This window comes from Trichechus manatus, unplaced genomic scaffold (genome assembly GCF_000243295.1).
Source record: "Trichechus manatus latirostris isolate Lorelei unplaced genomic scaffold, TriManLat1.0 scaffold00010, whole genome shotgun sequence".
Classification (NCBI taxonomy): domain Eukaryota; kingdom Metazoa; phylum Chordata; class Mammalia; order Sirenia; family Trichechidae; genus Trichechus; species Trichechus manatus.
In genome coordinates, this window is record NW_004443946.1 from 21178195 (window position 1) to 21199463 (window position 21269).

General features: G+C 51.8%; 1 protein-coding gene across 3 annotated transcripts in view; it reads right to left on the bottom strand.

The window, feature by feature from the left end:
* Positions 1-1616: 1616 nt before the first annotated feature.
* ACTN1 (actinin alpha 1) overlaps positions 1617-21269 on the bottom strand; it is a 109836-nt gene continuing 90183 nt past the window's right edge. The window contains exons 10-23 of one of the 3 annotated variants that reach the window (XM_004370975.2): positions 18593-18685; positions 17051-17281; positions 15507-15654; positions 12283-12433; positions 11575-11683; positions 10975-11115; positions 9906-10088; positions 9050-9184; positions 7603-7782; positions 6717-6863; positions 5657-5737; positions 5097-5162; positions 3801-3959; positions 1811-2540 (exon numbers count right to left, since the gene is read on the bottom strand). In XM_004370975.2, the coding sequence (XP_004371032.1) occupies positions 2382-2540; positions 3801-3959; positions 5097-5162; positions 5657-5737; positions 6717-6863; positions 7603-7782; positions 9050-9184; positions 9906-10088; positions 10975-11115; positions 11575-11683; positions 12283-12433; positions 15507-15654; positions 17051-17281; positions 18593-18685 (1983 nt within the window). In that variant the 3' untranslated portion in view covers positions 1811-2381. Of the gene's footprint in view, positions 2541-3800; positions 3960-5096; positions 5163-5656; positions 5738-6716; positions 6864-7602; positions 7783-9049; positions 9185-9905; positions 10089-10974; positions 11116-11574; positions 11684-12282; positions 12434-15506; positions 15655-17050; positions 17282-18592; positions 18686-21269 lie in introns of all 3 variants that reach the window. The other 2 variants (XM_004370977.2, XM_004370976.2) reach the window with 2 other exon arrangements.

Consider the following 21269-nt stretch of genomic DNA (forward strand, 5'->3'; position numbering starts at 1 on the left):
TGTACCTGATTTTATTGCCAGTTTTCATTCAAATCCATTGGCAATTGGGATGATTCTACTTTTGTTGCTTGGCCAGGAACCCGTTGATCCTAAAAATCTTGTGAGAAGACATGGCGATTATGGAAGTTGGTCACACACACCACAATGGTGGAGAAAGAGCTCTCTCAGAAGACTTTGACTCTCTGGGACCAGGCTCTGGCCTTGCTCCGTGGAGCTTTAACCACAGCAGGCCCAAGGTGAGCATTTACTGGACTTTTTACCAGGCAGTAGTGAAACTTATAGGAATGTTTCCAAAGCAAATGCCAACCTCTTTCTCCATGTCCTTTCTCTCCAGCAGTCCACCTCCCTAGACCCTCTTTCCCAGGGCACCAGGTGTTCTAGAAATTCACTGAACTAATCCCTACACAAGAGGACCTCACACTGAAGACTGTCACCTTAGGCTCCAGCTCAATAGGTTCTGGTTTAGTCTTAGTCCCCTTCATTGAGGGGATATATCATGTTAAGGATTCACCTGTATTTAGGACATCTCTCAACTGAATTTCTCAAAACTTTAATAGTGACCACAGCTAACATTTACATGTACCAATGTTTTATGAGCTCTGTGTGTTATAGCATTGACTTCACAATAGAACTATCATCAACATGTAACAGATAAGGAAATGGCAATGCGCAGAGTTTACCTATCTTGGAAGTGGCAGTCATGAATGTGAACTCGGGCAGTCTGGCTCCACAGACCCGAATCCCCACAACTGCTATACCAAGTTGTTTGACTCCTAGACACAGCCATAACTTGAACACAGATCTATGGTTTCAGTTGCTAAATTGCATTTCTGCTGCCCACAGAGCTGTGAATAAGTCTTCATTGTCCTGCACTCTGAGTAAAAGACAGGCTCAGGGAAGAGGAACTGGTAAGGAGAAAGAATGGGAGAAGTTAATGCTTCTTCTGGAGCCCTTTGTGCTACAGTTAACACACTTGGCTGCTAGCTGAAAGGCTGGAGGTTTGCGTCCACTCAGAAGTGCCTTATAAGAAAGGCCTGGCAATGTACTTCTGAAAAACCAGCCACTGAAAACCCTACGGAGCAGCTGTATTCTGACACTCGGGGTTACCATGAGTCCAAATCGATTCAACAGCAACTGGTTAGTGCTTCTTTTAACAAGATCACTGGGGATCTTGCTAAAATGCAGATTTTGATTTGGTAGGTCTGTGGTAGAGCCTGAGTCAGCATTTCCAGTAAACCCTCAGGTGAGACTGGACAGCTACTGTCTGTGGGACCACATTTTGAGCAGCAAGGAGCAAGATGACACTGTGACAACTGATTCTGTCCCAAGGCAAAAAAAAAAAAAAGAAAAGTGAAGAAAGCATGCAGACGTCAGAGACCTATCTGCAGTTGTGGGAGACACAGAAGGTGGGGTTCATGATCAAGGAATCCCTTATACGTCCATGACCTTACTTTCAATTCACAAGAGCCCTGGGAGGAAATCCTTTCCTTTTTAAAATGAAGAAACTGAAGTGTAAACTTGACTGTGTCAAGGTCAAACTCATATTAGAACAGGTGCACCACACCACCCGACCTTGACTTCTGGAAAACAGTAAGCAACGAGCAAGCAAGGAACCATCACAGGAAGTTGTTTTAATATGGTTTGTGCCAAGCAGTATCAAAGTTGCCCATATTCTCTAACTATATCCTCACTTTTTAATAGGTGGTAATATTTTTTTTTAATGTGTGCATTGATAAAGAAGTTAAATCAATACTTCTGGACTTAAAAATGAAAAGACAGGCCACATAAATTCTCTTCCTTAAAAAACAGCCATTTCAAAAGATTTTCTTTAATATCATAAAATATTTTCATGGACAAGTGAGCTAGCAAACACACATGCACCAATGTGCCTTTTGACAAGATTATCCCCGACCCCCACCCCCCACTCCCACACCAACGTGGGCATGAGATTGGAGAAATGAATACAGCAGATGGAACAGAGAAAAAAAAAACGTCAATAAAAGGATGGAATATAACATTGTGCTTGATTATTTTCCTATGTCACAACAAAACAAGACATTTCGGTGCAAATAATTAATTTTTCCTCTTTTCCATTTAAGTCTGGTGGAGAAAAAAATACTTTTTCTATAATAAAATATGTGGTTTTTAAACTTTTTTTAACGTAACTTTTTTTTTTTCTTTTTTGCAGAAAATAATTTTGTAAACTGTCACTTCGCGGGCAAGGAGACTCAATGCCACGTGGGTCCCAGCTCGCCCCTTTCAGGGCTGAGAGCGGGAACCGAACCCACGCGGAAGGCGGGAAGCGGAGGCGCAGGGCTGGGCGCGCAGGGCTGGGTGCCCACGGCGTAAGTGGTGAGGGCAACTGGTCTGGGAGGGGTGGGTTAGAGGTCACTCTCGCCGTACAGCGCCGTGGAGAAGGACATGTAGTCCAGAGCACCAGGCACGGCGTCGGGGCCGGTGTAGGGGGCCATTCGCGCGATGCAATACTCGGCCTGGTCTGGCGGCAGCTCCCGGCGCAGCTCATCCACCGTGATGTAGTTCTGCGGAGAGAGCAGGATCAGGGCGGCTGTAAAGCCCGGCAGCCGTAAAGCCCGCAACCCTCCCTTACGACATCTCAACGCCGCTTTGGCCCTGTCCTTGTACATCCAGCAGGTTGGCAGTTCAAATGCACCAGCCGCTTCTTGGAAACCCTATGGGGCAGTTCTACTCTGTACTGTAGGGTTGCTATGAGTCGGAATCGACTCGATGGCAACGGGTCCTTCTACATCTGGAAGTTTTTTTTTTTGCTTATATACATACATTTTTAATCACCGCATTTTCTTCCCACGTCAATACCTACTTAAGCCTCTTTCCAAGCTAATTCGACGGGTTAACTACACCTATAATCTTCTCTCGTGTTATCACACCAGTCTGCAGTAATCGCAGGCTGTAACTGAAACTCCTCGGATGAAACTAACTCCTGTCCTCAATTTCCTCTGTTCCTTGGGCCTTTTCTGTATCCGAGGGATTCATGGCTCCTGCAGATCCCTTCAATTCCTGGGCTAGAGAGGGTGGTGGTTTTGAGTGACATCCAGGTCCACCAGTGGTCATCTCAGATGGCCAAGTCCCTGAACTGGGCCTCAAGCTTCCACAGAGACAGCTCCTCGGTATCTCTCTCACATTTCCACTGATAGGTGGGGCATTGCAGGCGCAGCGGTTAAGAGTTTGGCTGCTAAAGATCGGCAGGCCGAATCCACCAGGCGCTCCTTGGAAACCGTATGGGGCAGTTCTGTTCTGTCCTACAGGGTCGCTATGAGTCGGAATCGACTCGATGGCAGCGGGTTTTGGGAGATTTGGAAATCCAAAGCTGACTGCCGCTCAGGGTAGAAAAATGAGGCAGACATGCTTCCCATAGTCCTCAGCCTGCTCCTCACCTGCATTCCACGCCTGAGCCCTAGGATGAGATAACTGTGAAGTCTGAGGGGTTCTCTGATGGCCGCTCATCACCCGACCGTACACCCCGTCCCCCTCTACCTCCCTCCACCACTCATCATTTCATCACTAGAACTTTAAGGAGTCCCACATTGACATGCAGTGGCCCTGGCAGGGGACACCCGTGAGCTAATACTGTGTCCTAACAGCCTAGCTGGGCCCAAAGCATTAAAGAAATAGGTAGAGGTGGGCACAGTGAGGTGCCCAACAGGACCCAGGAAGAAGAAGGGGTTGGGGTGCTCTTGTCCCAGCCTCATCCTCTCCATTCCAGATCTGGGTCCAGCTAGTGCCTACCACCCTAGCATAGCACCCATGCATAGAAAACCCACCTTGTCCCCGGCCAGGATCTTGAAGGAAGCCATGACCTGGTCTGCCGTATCTGTGTCAGCCGTCTCACGAGACATAAAGTCGATGAAGGCCTGGAATGTCACTACCCCCAGGCGGTTGGGATCCACGATGCTCATGATGCGGGCAAACTCTGCCTCTCCCTGGAGGGAATAGCCAGCCCCAGGCCTGTCAGCCTCTTGGCCATGGCCTGCTGGGAATATCTCATATGGGCCTGAAGTCCCTGGAGGGCACAGCGGCCCCCAACCAAGCCAGGTTGTCCTGAGGGTGTGAGTACACACAACACCCAGCTCAGGGCTTCCCACCCACTACACATGCCTGCGTTCTCTTTGGAGCAGTGATGATGTTGATAATTGTAACAATATATTTTAATTCACTTCATCCTCACAACTATATCAGGTGGCTATCTTACTAGTTCTATTTTATAGATGAGAAGTCTGAGGCCCAGACAGGTTAAGTAACTTGCCCACAGCCACACGGCCAGTAAATGGTTGAGCTGGTTCTTGCACTCAGGCAGACTATACTCTCCCACCACCACACTGGATTTTCTGTGTGCCAGGCATGGGACTCAGCATTTCATGTACCTTCCTTCGTTTACCCTTGCAATAGTCTTGCAGGGCTCCCCTGACCTCATCTGAGGCCACAAGCTGGTGAGGGAGTGGCTGGGATTTACTCCAGGTTCACTTCTAATGCCCGTGCCCTTGACCCTGTGCCAGGCAGCCTACACGCTCTGACTTTGCCCTGTGGCCCAGGAGTCAACCGACTTCCCAGCTAAGCCCCTGCTCTGCTCAGATGCCTTGGCCTGCACAAGGGGCTGGCAGACTGAGAAGGCTGGGGTGGTATCTGGGGCCGGGGCACTGGCAGAGGGGCAGCAGGCCTGGCTGGAGCCCTCACCAGGGTGGAGGCAGAAATTGCCGTGCCTCACATGAGATGAAACAGTCAATCCCAAACCCAGAATGCCCAAAGCACCAGTCCTTCCCGCCAGCCTTAGGGCCAGCCTAGACATCCACAGCGGGAGTGAAAAACCTCAGTCTCCACAGTACCAGCAGACAAACCAGCACAGAGACTGAGGCGGGAAGCCTCACACAGGGCCCCTGGCGGGGCCCAGCCTTCAGGGTACCACTTCTCCAAGGACTGGAAACTCGAGGCTCCTCCGGGAGGGCAGCCCCTCACCTGAGGGCCTCTAGCCTACCCTGGCCGGGACTTGACCTCTCCAGCCAGCTGGCGGCCCCTTACCAGGGGGGGCCGAGGCCAGCAGACAGAGGTGGGGTTTACATTACCATGTTGTAACCCATGGAGATAAGGCAAGCGCGGAAATCATCCGTGTCCATCATGCCTGTCTTCTTCTGTGGGGGCAGTGGCACCGAGACACAAGGAGGGTCAGAAAGGCGGGAAGAGGAAGGGCCAGCCCAGGGCCAGGAAGACAGGGCAGACAGCCAGGGGGAAGACAGGGTAATGGTTCAGGTACCAGGAAGGGGAGAGGAACAGAGGGGGAATAGATGCAAATACGTATCCAGGGCAATGTCCACAGGAAGGAGGAAGACAGAGCAGGGAGATGCAAAAGTCCGTCCACGGGATGGAGAGTGATGAGGAGAGAGGAACACAGGCCCCAAGGAGGTTCCCATGAGAGACACCCGAGGGCAGAGGTCAGAGGTCGGAGTAGTGAGAGGAGGAGCCCGATGGGGCAGGCAGGGACAGCAGGAGAGGACGAGGCCCCGTGGCCCACAGGGAAGGGGGGACAGGGAGATCCAGACAGAGAGAGAAGAGAAAAAGGAGAGACACGAGTTACTTCTCGCCCCAGATGCCTCCCCTGAGCGTGCTCCATGCAGGAGTCAAGTACCTGGGGGTCGTTGCCAATATCATAACCCAAGCTGATGAGGCAGGCTTTGAACTCCTCGGGACCCAGCGTGCCGGAGTGATCCTGGGGCCACGGTGCGCCAGGCAGCGAGCCATGCGGTGCCAGGGAGGTGGAGCCGTGAGGGGTGGGGGTGGGCCATGCCCCAAGCAGAGGGGGCGTGTGTGGGGGACACACAAAGTCATGCGGATGGACAGGGTGAGGGTGGAGAGGTGGGGGAGGAGGGGAAATAAAAGTGCACACGTTAGACACACGGAGGTTCCAGAGAGGGGCTCTCGCCCTGGCACGTGAAGCCCTGCTCCAAGAGCACGGCCAGAGGGGAGCACGGGAGCCATGACAGTGAGAAGCTCCCCAAGAAGTGCCCCAGGCCACCCCTAGCCCTGACCCCTGGGTTCCCTGAGAGCTTCATAACTCTCCTCCCACCACCCCAGGTGCCTGGAGGGCAGTGAAGCAGGCAGAGTGGCGGACAGCCTCCCTGACCCCATGCTCCCACCCCTCCGGGCTGCCCTGACCCCCCAGGGCCTGGGAGGGAGCAGCCCACTTAAAGCCCAGCCTGTCTCAGCTGGGATGAGAACCCAGGACAGACATCCCTAGTGGAGAGGGTCCAAAAGGCTGCCATGAGGGCCAGGAGGGAGCCTCCTACTCCTCTGTCCACTTACACAGACCCTGAGGCCGAGGCCGGGACAGGCCCCACAGCCAGCAGGCAGCAAGCCTTCGCTTGAGGCTGTTAACCTAGCTGTCCAGGGTTGATTACTCATGGTAGGAGAACAAGGGTCAGGGGCCCAAGTCCTCTCTCCACTGCAATATGAGCGATACTCTGGGAGAGCTTATGAGACCACAGGACGGGCCTTCCAAGGACAGCCTCACATGCCTGCAGTGAGCCAGGGCAGGCTAAGGGCAGCTCCTCCCTCCTCTTTCTCCTCTTCTCTTGCCCCAGCATGTCGGCCCAAGCCCTGGGCACCATCCCTGCAGGGGCAGTGCCCTCCAGGGCCCTGGGGCAGGAGCTGGGGCGGCTCTAAGCAAGCGTGGGGGGTGGGACTCTCACCCGGTCAAAGTGGTTAAAGGAGGCCCGGAACTCGTTCATCTGCTCCTGGCTGATGCCCTTGGCGTCCCGGGTCAGGATCTGGTTCTCCACCTCATTGATGGTCCTGGCGATGGTGGTGAGGAGCTGTTCCCAGCCCACGCGGATGTGCTGGGGGAGGCGAGGGACCTATTAGCAAAAGGGGCCCAACCTGGGCCCCAGCGCACCCTTCCCCTGACCGTGGAAATGGCAAAAGCAATTCTGTCTGGATTCACAGTGTCACCAGAGGGCAGGGGGACCAGGATTAGGACAGGCTTCCGGGAGACACGACCCTGGATGAAGGGGGAGGTAAGGTGGTGAAAGCCACTGCCTGGGGCAGCAGAGGGGTCTGTCAGAAGTGGAAGTGGTTGCAGGAAAGATTAAAGGACACATACACAAATTAAAGCACGCACACAAGATTAAAGGGTGATTTCCTGAACACCCAGCTCTACAACCTCCCCCCCGCCGCCCCCCAAATACATACACTCCTTCACGGTCAAAACAAGCAGTCATTTGAAAAAGCAGGTGTCTAAGCCAGTGTTTAGAGACCACCACCATCAGAATCACAAGGGATACTTGTTAAAAATTTAGATTCCTGAGCCCCATCCCAGACCTAGTGAACCAAACTCTGGGGCTGGGACCTGGAAATACGCATTTTCACCAAGCTCCTCAGGAAATTATAAAAGACACTGAAGATTTAAGACCCAGAGCTTGAGGGGTGAAGAAAAGTGTGCAATCCCTTCACCCCAAAGCATAAGTTTGTCTTCCTACTGTAACCAGTTTCCTTGGAAGATGGGGACATACCCAGGAGGGGAGAACAGAAAGGCACATGGGGTTCCCTCCCTGGAGAAGCAGGGCCAGCCTCACCCACCTCCATAGTGTAGTTGGTGTGCTTGTTGTCGAAGATGAGCGCCTCCTGGATGAGCTGGTGGTCACCCTCCAGCTGGTCGATCTTTGGCTTGTAGTTGACAATGCTCTTCTCGTACTGCCGCAGGTGGCTGAGCTGGTCCTCCAGGGTCCCGTGCATCTCAATGGAGATTCTTCCGATCTCCTGCTCAACCGAGGAGGAAGCGCCTTGTCAAACCACACCCCCACCCCCCACCCCAACTCCATGCCCCTGGCGTGGAGGCTGGGATCCCCAAGGTCCTGGGTCAACCCTTCAGATAATTACTGGTCCCCACCCCAGCCCTAGGGAGCCCATCACTTGTAATTAGTACGCATAGAGCAGGACATACTTAGCATGGGTGCTCACAAAGGGCAAGGCCATGTCTGTGACCTTGGTATGGAAATAGCATCATAAAGGTGTACAACAAGTAGTGTCATTATGGGATGAAATACAGTCTCTCAGGTAGGTACTTGTCAACCTCAGGAAGGGGATGCAAGATTAAGGTTCAGTCAGAGAATGGAGGTGACTGCTAACCTAAATGTTCACTCCTTTGCTTGCCATTCAAATCCCCTTCCTAAACCTCATTTCCAACCACTGCCCATCATCTCAGGGAGACTCTGTGTCTGCTGAGTCAGGTTCCTCACAGCTTCAGCAAACCTGGGTCACCCCAGGGGCCATGTTCCTGCTCCTGCTATTCTGCTTCCTGGGATGTTTGCCTTGGTCCACCTGAATCCCACCCATCTTGACAGGTCAGGCCTAATTCCCATTTCTGATTCACCCATGTAAACAAACCTTAGTGTGAAAGCATTTTCTGTCCACTTAATTCAACCCAGCAAATATGTCCTGAGCATCTACTCTGCATGGCGTGCCAAGCAGGTGGTGGTAGCATGGGTGGTGGACACGAATGTAAACTTCACGTGGTCTCTGCCCTCAAGGAGCTCAGAGGCCACACCCTTGCCCGAGTGATGTCACTTCCCTGATTTTCTACAGCACCCCATTATCTAATCCACACAACTGAGCACAAAATTCTGTGCTTAATCTAAGTACAACTGAGCATAAAATTTGAAGCTCAACTAAGGTCTGGTTCTCTTTCGGAAGATCATTCTCTTTGGCAAGTTCATTGCTCAGGAGGAGCAGTATTGGAGGAAAGGGAGACCTGGTCAGCCAGATGAGCCAAACCAGTCATCCCAGGAGCTGATAGATCTGTGGGAACTTCTTGTGTGGCTCTTTAGTGGTGTCCTTGTTGTTCTTTGCTCCCAAATCAGGCTTCCCTACACAGGCCTCACTCCGCTCTGTGGGGACAAGTTGTGGGCTCAGGACCCACAATCTCCTATCAGTCCTGCCCAGGAGGAGATAAGGTAAGTCAGGCTGGCTGGGATGGTTCTGGGAAGGGTGAGAAGCCTTTAGTCTTGCCTCCTGTGACAGAACCCACCTCCATCTTCGTCTGGATCCAGGGCCCTATGACGTTGGCCTGGGCCCCAAACTGCTTGCGTAGCCTCTCATTGTGCTGCTGGCGGGCATGCTCCTCCGTCAGGGCCTGGTCCCTCCGCGGCACCAGCTGCCGCACCTGGTGGGGGAAAAACATAGAACATGGGGGAAGGGCTGGCCATCTGACTCATGTTTCAGAATAGGAAACGGAGGACCCATGAGGGGGAAGAGGTTGGTCCGTCATGGAACTATAGTGAAAATACTGGCCTATGCTGGAAATTCAGATTTATTAATTCAATAAATAATAAACGTTTACTTCGTGCCTATTATGGATTGATTTGTATTTCCAAAAGATAAGTTCAAATCCTAACTGCCAGTACCTGTGCATATGACCTTATTTGGAAATAGTACCTTTGCAGATGTAATTCATTAAATTAGTAAGACAGGCCCTAATCCAGTATGACTAACATCCTTATAAAAGGAGAAGAGTCAGACACAGAGGGAAGACAGTCATGTGAAGACAGAGGTACAGACTGGAGTCATGCTGCCACAAGCCAAGGAGCGTCTGAGACCACCAGAAGCTAGGGAAGGATCCTCCCCTAGAGCTTCCAGAGAACATGGCCCTACTGACACCTTGATTTCAGACGTATGGCCTCCAGAACTGTGGGAGTAAACTTCTGTTGTTTAGGCCACCAGTTCGTGGTGGCTTTGTTAGGGCAGCCCTAGAAAACGAATACATAATGACAATGGAAAAAGTGGAATTGATAAAAATCAATGGGAAATAAAAGACAGATACAAACCCCTGCCCTTCTGAAACTTAAAATGGCTCAGCCCACGACCCACCCAGCCCTTCAACTCACATGGTCCCATTTGCCATTGATCTCCTGAGGCGTGATGGTTGTGTAGGGGTTGGTGCCTGCCATGTTGACGTGGTAGGTCTGGACAATCTTGGACACCTCGTTGTGGATGCCCAGGATGGCCAGGCGCTCCTTGTCAGCATCGGGGAGGGTGGCCTTGAACTGCTCGTGGGCTGTGGTCAGTCCCTGGGCAGAGATGGGGGATGCAGGAAAGGCACATTCACTCAGAGGGGCTGGTGCCACCTTTGGGCAGGATGAGCAAAGGGAGCCCTAGAGGTGGGTGGAAAGGCCACTGGATGCCCAAGCCCATGACAACTGGGAGACCAGAGGCATCAATCAAGGACTCTCGTGCCTGATAACCAGATGGCAGGGCTGGCCGCAGGGAGGTAGAGCCATCAAAGCAACAGCTTCGTCCTTGGGGCTGGTGAAGGTGGCAGCAACCACTCTGGGGCGTTGCTCACCCCACAGTCAAATTAGGAGCAAGGGGTGCCCCAGAAGTCTGCTCCCCAGGTGATCTCCCCCAACAAGGCCTCCTTGGCTCTTTGCAAATAATTTTAAATCTAATACTTTGCAGCTGTTTAAAAGAATGAGGAAGCTGTTTATTGATAAGAACTGAGCTCTAAGATAACTTCAATAAATTAGAAATCAAGGATCAGAATATAGTGCATAATAAAATCTCTTGTTAATGTAAAAAAGGGATGACTTGTTAGCAAATGTATTTGCTCATATATACAGAGAATGTCTGGTCATATTGCTTGTCTCTAGGGAAGGGAGCTAGAGGCTAGAGAACAAATGGTAGGAGGGAGACCTTACTGTAATCCTTTTTATATCTGCATTTTATATCATATGCATAATTACCTAGTCAAAATAACTGATAAGTTTTCAAATCTAGAAGATCCTTGGGATGCTATTCCTCAGTCCTCTACTCTACAAAGTCGGGCCTGAGGGGGTAACATCTATAGAGTGTGGGCCCTGGTCCTGCCTCCCTCTGTCAGCTGGGGCCCGAGCCCCCGGGAGAAGTGGGGCCCGTGGCAGCTATGGGAGCCACCTGCACAGTGGGGCTGCAGCCCACCTGGATCTCCTCGATGGTGTGGACAATGAAGGTGTCCTGCAGGTCCTCCATGGCACCCTCCATCCAGTTGTTGAAGGGTGCAGCCCGCTTGGCATACTCTAAGTACAGCTGGTCAATGGTCTCCAGCAGTTTCTCCGTCCGCTGGGAGTGTCAAGTAGGATGAAGGTAAGGAGAGTTTAGCAGAATGATATCCCGAATTCCCAACCCAGTAGCCTCAAGGTCTTCCTGGCCAGCCCCAGGGACCCAAGTCTGGAAGCACTGGACTAAGTCAGGCAGAAAGAGCAGCCTCTCTCTGGAGCATGGATTCTGGCCTCGCCCCAGAGAGTCTGGTTTGTAAAAGAAGGAGTTCTCAAATGGCTGGGGTGCGACTATTGAGTTCACTGGAGCAGGAGGATGAGATATGGTGAGGGCAACAGAGGGGGACCTCCATGAGGGCAAAGTCCAAACCCAGGGCCACTGGGAATCTACCAGTTAGGCCAGGGTTGGAGAGGTCTGGGGAACCCAGTGGAGTCTTTTAGCCCAAAGCAAGAGGTCTGAGAAGCAGGAAGCGGTGCATATGCTGCTCGCGGGCAGGCCTAGATCCCCCTCTAGGACCCTCACCTCTAGAGCTTCCCTCCGCTTCTGAGTCAGGGCTCCCAGATTGTCCCACTGGTCACAGATCTTTTGGCAACGGGCATTGACACTAGGTGAGTCGTAATAGTCCAGCTCACTGGGGACAGAAGAGATAAGAGTCAGATGGACCAGATTAACTCCATGGCCTGCTCTCCCTCTCCCCAGGGTGGGGGGCACTAGTGGTGCTGGAAGGGCCCAATATGCTCCCTTCATCAAGGCCTCCCTCCTCCCCAGCACATCCTTGGCTTTCAGGAGACCAGCAGGGAGAGGACCAAAGGCTAACAGCCCTCCTCTCCAAGGGTTCCCATGTAACTTTGGCTGGAGATGACACCAGCCTTGACCCTGATGCCCAGTGGCAGGGCACTGCCAAGGCCCAGTGAGAAGCTCAGAGCTCAGAACAAAGGCTTGGTGGTCCTCTGGTGCTGCACTAATTACACATAAGGATCGAAGGCCTGTGATGGGGAGGGAGCAGTCCCCGGCTCATTCCTTACCAGGAGGCTGCCCTTATCTTTCCTATAGGGGACACTCTTTGTCTTCTGTACTTACTCCCTTTCCGCCTAGGCACCTGGGTGGACCTACCCTCCTCGCTTTTAACAGCTGCATCCCCCAACTCCCACAGCAGCTGAGAAAGCCAAGCCCCAGCCCCTTTCTGGGGCCACAAAAGAGCAAAGGCGACTGGGTCGGGGGTGGGCCTACTTGAGCTCCTGTGCAATGGCGGCGATCTGCTCCACACGGTCCTGGTGGGCTGCCAGGTCGCTCTCGAAGGCCTCATGCTTCTTGAGCAGGGCCTTGATCTCCGAGAGGGTGGCTGTCTCATAGTCCTTCTGCCGCAGCATGGCCTCTTTGCCTGGGTTCAGAGAGATGGGCACGGGCTGGGTGGGAGCCAGGGGCCAGTCTCCTTGGCCCCCATCACCCACCCACCCCTCAGGGCCCGAGGAGCTCCACTTCCAGGACACCTCATCCCAAGGAGTTGTTCAACAGAGAAATATCTGCAGTGCAAGAAGCAGACGTGTAGCTGGAACATCCCACTATGGGGAGCAATCAGGAAAGTTACTATCCCCAAAGGGGCATTTACAGGGCCACTGAAAGTGGTTAAGCATGAAGCATGAAGTTATTGAGTCAATTCCAATTCACAGCGACCCTACAGGACAGAGCTGAATTGCCCCATAGCGTTTCCTAGGCTATAATCTTTATGGGAGCAGATGACCAGGTCTTTTCTCCTGCGGAGCCACTGGTGGGTTCGAACTGCCAAACTTTTGGCTAGCAGCTGAGTGCTTAATCATTGCACACCAGGGCTCCTTTAAGTATGAAAGCTACACAGACAGGAATATGGGGGAATGTGTAGGGCATAACGTTAATTTACAAAAGACAGGAAACACAGAGATCTATGCCTTGTGGTATTACCAGGAAAACACCAAGCCAAGCACCTCGGGGAACCCCATCTTCAGAATTTCTCCAGCTCTCGTTGCTGGCTCCAGGCAGCCCTGCAGGGACCTCTCCCCTCTATTACTCTAGGGCAGTCAGTGTGTCCATCTCATTCTGCACCCAATCTACAAGTGGCGAACAAGAGCACTACACTCTCTCCTTAGGGTAGGGGCAGGTCTTGCATTTCTTGGATATCTGTTTCCACATCAGGAAAGTGCAGATGAAAAACAGCCACCCAGGACTGCTGTTAGATGCTGCTGCCTTGTGACACAACCAAGCCTTGGCCAAGCCTTGCTCCCATCCCACCCTCTGTGTTTGCACGGAGACCCTCAGCCCATCTCAGTAAGTGAAGGCTGGGCTGCGAGGCTGAGGGCTGTATCCCGATGCAGCATTTCTTTCTTCCTTCTACTCTTTTTTCTTTAAATCGGAATCACAATGTGACCTTATAATAAGTTTAGAAGTAAGAAGAAAAAAAAAAATATAGACAAGCCTACTTATCTACTCCGTTTCAGTCTTTCCTTACATGCATGTTGTTATGATTAAATCATAGAGTACATACAAATTATGCTGCCTGCACTGAAAATATTTAACAGCACATCATCTGAATTTCTGCTTTGGCTCCGTGGTCTTCATATGTACCACCCTTATGGCTGCATAATGTCCCATCGAGTGGCTGCACCGTCACTGACTTAACCATTCACTGCCCTACCACGGGCCGTTCAGGGCCCTTGGTTTGCACACCTGTAGGCCAGCTCACCACAAACAGCTCCGTGCATGAATTTCCTCCACGTTTAGGGTTATTCTTTAGATAACCTCAAAAAATGGAATATTCCAGCTTTGCGAGCAAGAAAATCATTAGGCATGAATAAACTAGTTGTCACTGAGTCAACTCTGACTCATGGCAACCCCATGTGTTTCAGAGCGGAGCTGTGCTTCATAGGGTTTTCAGTGGCTGATTTTTCAGAAGTAGGTTGCCAGGCCTTTCTTCTGAGGTGCTTCTGGATGGACTCAAGCCTCCAACCTTTCGGTAGCAGCCAAGTGTGTTAACCATTTGCACCACCCAGGCATGAGCGCAAATAGCTAAACTGCTTTCCCCAATGTTGTACCGATGCATGCTGCCAGCATGCCAGACCTTCTCACGTCATTGTGGGTGGCTGGTTAGTGGATGGGCCAATCCATGCTGTTCCTTGGCTGTGAGCTGTTTTCTTGGTCCCAGAGAGGATATGATAGAAGTAAATGTGTGAGTCAGTGCAATCTCCACAATCCCCCTTCCACTCTGCATTGCCACACCTGGAGAACTAACTCCATACATGTGCAGTAGAGGTGGGCACAGCCTCATTTCACTGAGTACAAAGTCCAGCACACGTACTTACATTGGGAGGCTCAGCCCAACATCTCTTAGCCAAGTCAAGTGCACTCCTATCCCTGACCAAGCCCAGCCACTCCCAAAGGCTACTCATGGCCATACGCTGCGGTCCTCCCTACTCATCTCCAGCTTAGGGTCTGAGGAACACCAAGCAGGGCAGAATGGGGACATCTCAGGGCACCGAGCTCCACCGGCCAGTGAGGTCTGTCCCAAGGGCTCCAGGTGACATGGTCAGCAGGGACCTAGGAGATGAGAAGCCCACTGTCTTCTCCAACACTGGCCCAGACAGCAGGCATGGCCCAAGTGCATCAAGGCTTACAGAACAGGGACACAAATGTGCTAAGGCAAGGGCTCTGGCTCACTGTAACTGGAGGCCTGGAAACAGAAGACGGAAAAACATCAAGAGCTACCACTTACTGAGTGCATTCCATGTGCCGGGCACTGTGCTAAGTATAAAGATACTGATGATATTTAAGGTTCACGACAGCCTTACGAGGGCACCACTATCATCTACGTTTTACAGAAGAGGACACTGAGGCCCAGAGGTTCAGTCACTTGTCCAAATTCACGCTGTTTCTAAGCAGCAGGGAGTCCCTGGGTGGTGCAAACATTTAACGCACTCGGCTGCTAATTGAAAGGCTGGAGGTTCGAGTCCACCCAGAGGCACTGAAAACCTGATGGAGCACAGTTCCACTCCATCACATGTGAGGTTGCCGTGAGTTGGGAGTTGACAGGACGACAACTGGTTTGGTCTAAGTGGCAGAGATCAGGATTCATTTCCCAGGCTCAGTGACTCAGGCGAGGAAGAAATAATTACTGAGATAAGAACAAGGAACACTTAGATAGCCTTGTACTAGGCTGAGACCTCTTCTCAGTGCTTCATACGTATTAACTCATCTCATTCTTATAACCCTATGAGGTAGATACTATTACTAATATCCCCACTTTGCAGAAGAGAAAACCGAGGCAACCAGAAGGCTAAGGAACATGTCTAATGTTCCAGAACTAATAAGAGATAATACAAAATAAAAAGCAAAAAAAGAAAGGAGTTATGGCTAGTGGCTGGGCTGAGGGAGTAAGAAAGCCAAAAGGCTTGGAGAGGCAGGAGGCTGGGCTGGGCTGGCCTTACCGTCCGTCCAGACCTCATGGATGGAGGCCTTCTGCCGGAACTTCTCTGCCAGGTGGTCGAGCCGCTCCAGCCTCCGGATCTCATTCAGCATCCATTCCTCATAGCCCTTCTCTGCCTGTTCCAGGCAGCCCCAAGCGTTGTTAATGTCCTGTGGGGACAAGAGGCAACAGGGTCAGGGCCTGGCTGGGGTCTCAGCCACATCTGGCCCCTGAAACCCCCACAGTTGATCCACTCTGTGATGGAATCAGCTGCTCCATGCCTCCCAGGGGGAGCCTCTTCCCCATTCCCCACCATGTCCATCCCAGCCCCACTCCAACTCCCACTGGCATTTCTCTGCACTCCCCACCATGCACCCTGGTGCCAAGCTGCACCTGCCTGAAGGAGGGGGCACTTTTTCTAACTGCACAGAGCACCCTCGGGCTAGCAGCAGTTCTAGCCATCTAAAAGCTACTGATTCAGCCCCAGGACCCGTGGAAGGACTGCACGGTTTTCTAAACTACACGCTCAACATCAAAGGCCTTTTTATTCCCCTCAAGATAAATATTCCCCTGGGATCTGCCTCCTTCCAAAGCTGTTTGCGCATTTTGCCCCATTCTTGTCCACGCCTGGCCTCCTATGCCCGCACGTTTCCATTACTCTTCATGCTAAAGACAGACGCTCTCTCCTGGTGAATTTATTAAGCTCTCTTCTGCATCTTTCCAGGTTCAAAAAATTTCTCCCCAGGTCCTGAGGACCAGGGGAAGGGGGATAAATAACATAAAAGACGACTGTTTAATGACATGGAAAGCTGGTTACAATTAACATCAGGTTAAACAAAAAAGAGCTGCTTGTTATATAATACATGCTTTAGGATTGCCTTAAAATAATATTTACATAGAAAGACTAAAAAAAACAAACAAAAAACCCAAATCCGTTGCTGTCAAGTTGATTCCGACTCATAGCGACCCTATAGGACAGAGAAGAACTGCCCCAATAGGGTTTCCAAGGAGCAGCCGGTGGATTTGAACTGTTAACCTTTTGATTAGCAGTCAAGCTCTTGACCACTGCGCTACCAGGGTTGACACTGGGTAGTGGGATGATGGGTAATTTCTGTAATTTCATTTTCTATATTTTGCTCATTTGTATCTTTGAAATATACTACAAAAAAACTTATTACTTGTTTAAAGTAATAAAAGGTTTTTTTTAAGTGCTTAAACAAATTTCTACGGAAACAAAAATTATCTTTATTGCTAGTGAACTGTGCCCTGTTTTTGTTAAGAGGCATTTTTGTTTCAAAGATGATTGAGGGCAGCGGTCTGGAAGGGCAAGCCTGACTCAGTGGCCAGGGAGGGAGCTGGCTCGGGGCTGCCCCACATTGCTGAGCAGAGTCTGGGCAGTAATCTGGAAAGGGGGGAAGGGGTGAATCAACTTTCCATGGGGCTTAGGAGAAATGATTTCCAGGGCGGTGTATGTGGGTACAGGACGACCTTCCAACCCATGATGCTGCATTTGACCATCACCAGGAGTTGCTCGTGGATGGAGGTATACAGGTTGGGGGTGCTCACCGAGACCATCCTGCCCTCGGAGGGCATGAAAGCGGGCCGGTTGCTGAGCCGCAGCTTGGTCTGCAGTGTGTTGAAGTTGATCTCCAGCTGGCACTTCTCCTGCACCTTGGGCGGCTTGTGCAGGCGCCGGTAGTCACGGAAGTCCTCCAGCTTCTGCTGCATGGCTTGCATGGTGTTCTCGGGCACCCGGTTCTCCAGCCATGGGATGGTGCGACGGATCCACTCCAGCAGCTGGGGAGAGTGAATGGTTGCTGGGAGGGAGGGCCCTTCCCACACAGGGAGTGGAGTGGGGAGGGGTCTCTCCTAGTGACAGCACACTCTTTCCCAACTACCATCCTGGGGTATTCCAGGTTCCACAGTGTTCTTTCTGTGAACTACGTGGGATGTTAACTCATAGCCAGCATCTCTCAAACTGCCAGCTCTGCCTGAGGAAGAACCCATAAATCTGATGGGAAGACAGCTCGACTAAGAAGCAGACCTGAGTTCTATATCTGGGTGCCCTACTACTAACAGCCTGGGTGTCAGCTTCCTCATCTATACAATGGATGGGGTTAACAGCTGTTCCCTAAGGTCCTTGCCATCTGACCTTCTAGGATTCAAGGATGTGGGTCCCCGACTCCAAAGGCAAGAGGTTGGCTTCTGGGGTGGAGCACAGGCAGGGAACAACCTGGACACTTTTTACTTGAGCCGAGGTGATGGTGGTGGAAGACAGAGGAAGAGGAGAAGTGGTGATATAAAACATACTGAATGCCTGCAAAGGGCCAGGCACTTCAGGTGAATTAACTCATTTGAAAAACCACAGGCATCCTGTGAGGTTAAGTGCTGTGGTCATCCCCAAGTTACAGAGGGGACAAATGGGGTATTGCAAGGTTGTGTAACCCAGCTAGGATGGCAGAGGTGGGGTTTAAACCCAGGAGTCTGGGCTCTAGAACTTGGGCTCTGAACCACTATGCTGGACAGTAGCTCCAGCAAGAGGCCGGGCTGGGCAGTTCAAAGGGCTGAACTCTTCTCGGGAAGAAGGAGCCTGAACCCTAAAGTAGTCAGCGGTGGAATGGCAAACTCACCACTATCCTTCCCTGTCCTACCAAGCCAGCCTGCGGCCAGTGCTGACTTACCCAGGTTCATACCTCACGGAACCATCCCTGGTTTATGCAAAACTCACAGAACAGTAGCATGAGGGCTGGAAAGGCCTTTGAGATCCCCTGGCTGAACTCTCACTAGACAAGTGAAAAAACTGACGCCCAGAGAGGTGAAGCAATTTCCCAGGCTCAGTATTTGTTGGTGATAGAAAAACCTGGCTTCCTGAAGCCCCCACCTCTCTACTTCCATCTGACCTAGGATTCTAGAATGTAGGTCCCTGACTCCAAAGGCAAGAGGTTGGCTTCTAGGGTGGAGCCACAGTGAGCCCAAGCAGCCCAGGGTTAACTGGGCTACAATCATGGACTATGGCCAAAGGATAAGTTTGGAGGTACAGGCTCTGGTGCCCCCTTTTCTCTTAGGGCTTTGCTGGGGCCAGGGCAGGAGAACCCCAGGGGTACCCACATCACTGGCCAGCTTCTCATAATCTTCCATGAGCTGCTCATTCTCCTGGTTGACGGCCAACACCTTGCAGATGCGATTGGCTGCTGTCTCCGCCTGGCAACAAGACACAGAGGGTCACGATCAGCCACCCCAGCAGCAGGGCACGTGGCACATACCTGCACTGACAAGGCTGCCCCGTCACCCCCACAGCTCCAGGAGGTTGGAAGGGAGCTCCCGAGGCTCTGAATGCACATCCCCCCTCCTCACCATCCTCTTTGTCAGCCCATGGCTGGGTCCCATGGGTTAGGTGAGCCTGGCTAGAGGTCATAGTGGCTGAACTGGGCCATTGGAGAGGCCTGAGTTGGAGGTGCAATGCCAGTGTTGGGAAGAAACTAATCTAATGACTGATCCAAATGCCCAGGCCTGGTAGTGAGGTGAGAACATTCATGCCCACCCTGGAGCGTCCAGTGGAGACATGGTGGTCCCACCGCTCAGGCCTCAGGGGCTGGATTTGTCAGGATGTTGGAGATGCAGAAATTCAATTCTGGGAGTCTCCGTAGTGGGGCCTTTTGGGATCCCAGCAGGGTCTTCAAGGCCCCTGGCCAAAGCCTGATGCATTTTACAAAAAACTGACAAAGCCCGGACCACACTAAGGGCAAGACCGAAGGATCAAGGCCAGCACGGGCAGGAGGCCCAGATATCCAGCATGGGCACCTCTGGAAACACTAAGCACACGCTGGGCCGAAGGCTGGGCAAGCAGACACCTGAACAGCGAGAGGAATGAAAGGATCGGAATGGCAATCAGATGCAACACAAGAGAAACCCCAGGGAAACACTGTGGGACCCCGGAGAAGGTGACCCTGCAGATGACAAAGGTACCAAAGACGGGACCTCACAACTAGTTGATGAACAAGACAAAAAGGGTTTCAAGTGCAGCAAGATGAACAGAGGCTCTGCATAAGGAAGAACTTCCTGGAAGCAAGGGTGCTTAGACTTTGGAAGGAATGACTACGGAAGACATAGTGTTCTTCCCTTGAAGAACTTTTCAAACAGGAGAGACATCCACCAAATCATGTGCTTCTCAGTGATCGTGCTGGGGTTCTCTTAAAGGCCCCTTCAAGTACAAAGTCAAGAGGCAGTACCCTCTAGGGTGAGGGGTCAGAGTGGGTTGGGATTCCACAAGAAGAACCGTGGGTGATCCAAGGGTCCTCTGAAGTGAGGAGTCACATCCTTAGACCCTCATCCCCTGCCCCCAGCTCAGCTCAGTCCGGGAAAGGCCACAGCCACTCCTCATACAGGACTCCTGGTTGTCATGCCCACTGAGAACCAAGTAACCACGGGGAATTCCAAGCAGCAATGTAAGGGAAAGTCCTTCCCTGAAGCCTGTCCCAGAGTACATGGGGTCCCGGACAGCAAGCAGGGCGGTGGGCATCAGTCCGCTGTGCCCATACAAGGTGGCAGGGTGTGGCCTGGAAGGTTAGGGCCAGGGGCCAGAGAGGAGGCCAATGTGCTCCCTCTCTCTGCGCTGACGTGTGCATAAGAATGCAGGGTGGCTGCGAAATGTGCTTAACAAGTGGCCAAGAATCCGAGGTAGCCACTCACCGCAGGCAAGAGGTGGCTGCTGCTATAGTTTTTAAATAAAAGGTCACCTTACCTTGTTACCCTCCTGCTTCATCTTGAAATCCTGGGCCTCATGGCCATAAACTTTAATCTTTGTCAATTTACTGAACTGGTGGACTAAGTCAGGTCTGAGAGTTCTTGGGGCTTTAGGAGATGGGTCCTGGGAGCCTTGTCCATCGCTCAGACCCTGCTGACTGCTCCAGGGCCAACAAACAAAACCAAACCCGTTGCTGTGGAGTGAATGCCAACTCATTTTGACCCCATGTGTTCCAGAGTAGAACTGCTCCATAGGGTTTTCTTGGCTGTAATCTTAATGGAAGCAGATTACCAGGGCTTTCTTCCACAGCGCTGTTGCATGTGTTCAAACCACCAACCTTTAGGTTAGTAATCGAGTGCAAACCATTTGCACCACCCAGGTCCAAATGGGGCTCCTTGCGGATGAAGTCTGGGGAGATTCCAGAGGGGGCCTCCTGGGGATTTTTTTACAAAGACTCAACCACTTTGCAAAGCCATGTCTCAGCCTGCCCCTCCCACACTGGCCTCACCAGAAGGAGAAACTGACTGAAAACACTGGTCATTATCACCAGGAACTCTGCATTTGGAAATAAAGCATGAGCATCATGGAGCAAGAGTTCTTTCTCTAGAAAAGGCGATGGGCCGGGTCTGAAAGCTCAGTTGGACTGGCAGCCCAGCTCCCACTGAGACCTTTAGGAAGCAGAGTTCCTGGAATCCAGGTTTAATTTTCTAAAAAAATGACAGGTAGGATCCTCAGAACATGACCACTCCCTTGCTCTCACTGCCCAACTTCCTCCCCCAGGCATGGAACCTCTGCTGAAACCTGCTAGGTGATGATCAAACCCACTTCCACACTGGTCCCTTTGTCAAGACGGGTCAGTCACCCACCAACCTCAGCCCGAGGTACAATGAGAGCAGCCCAGGACATCCTCTAGGACATCACTCCCGGAGTGGGAGGGAACAAGACCCCTCAATGGATGAGCTGGGCCTACCCCAGTATTTCTGATTTTCCAGGTTTCTAACTTTTTTTTCTCCCACAGCTATAAGAACCCTATGTGCTAAG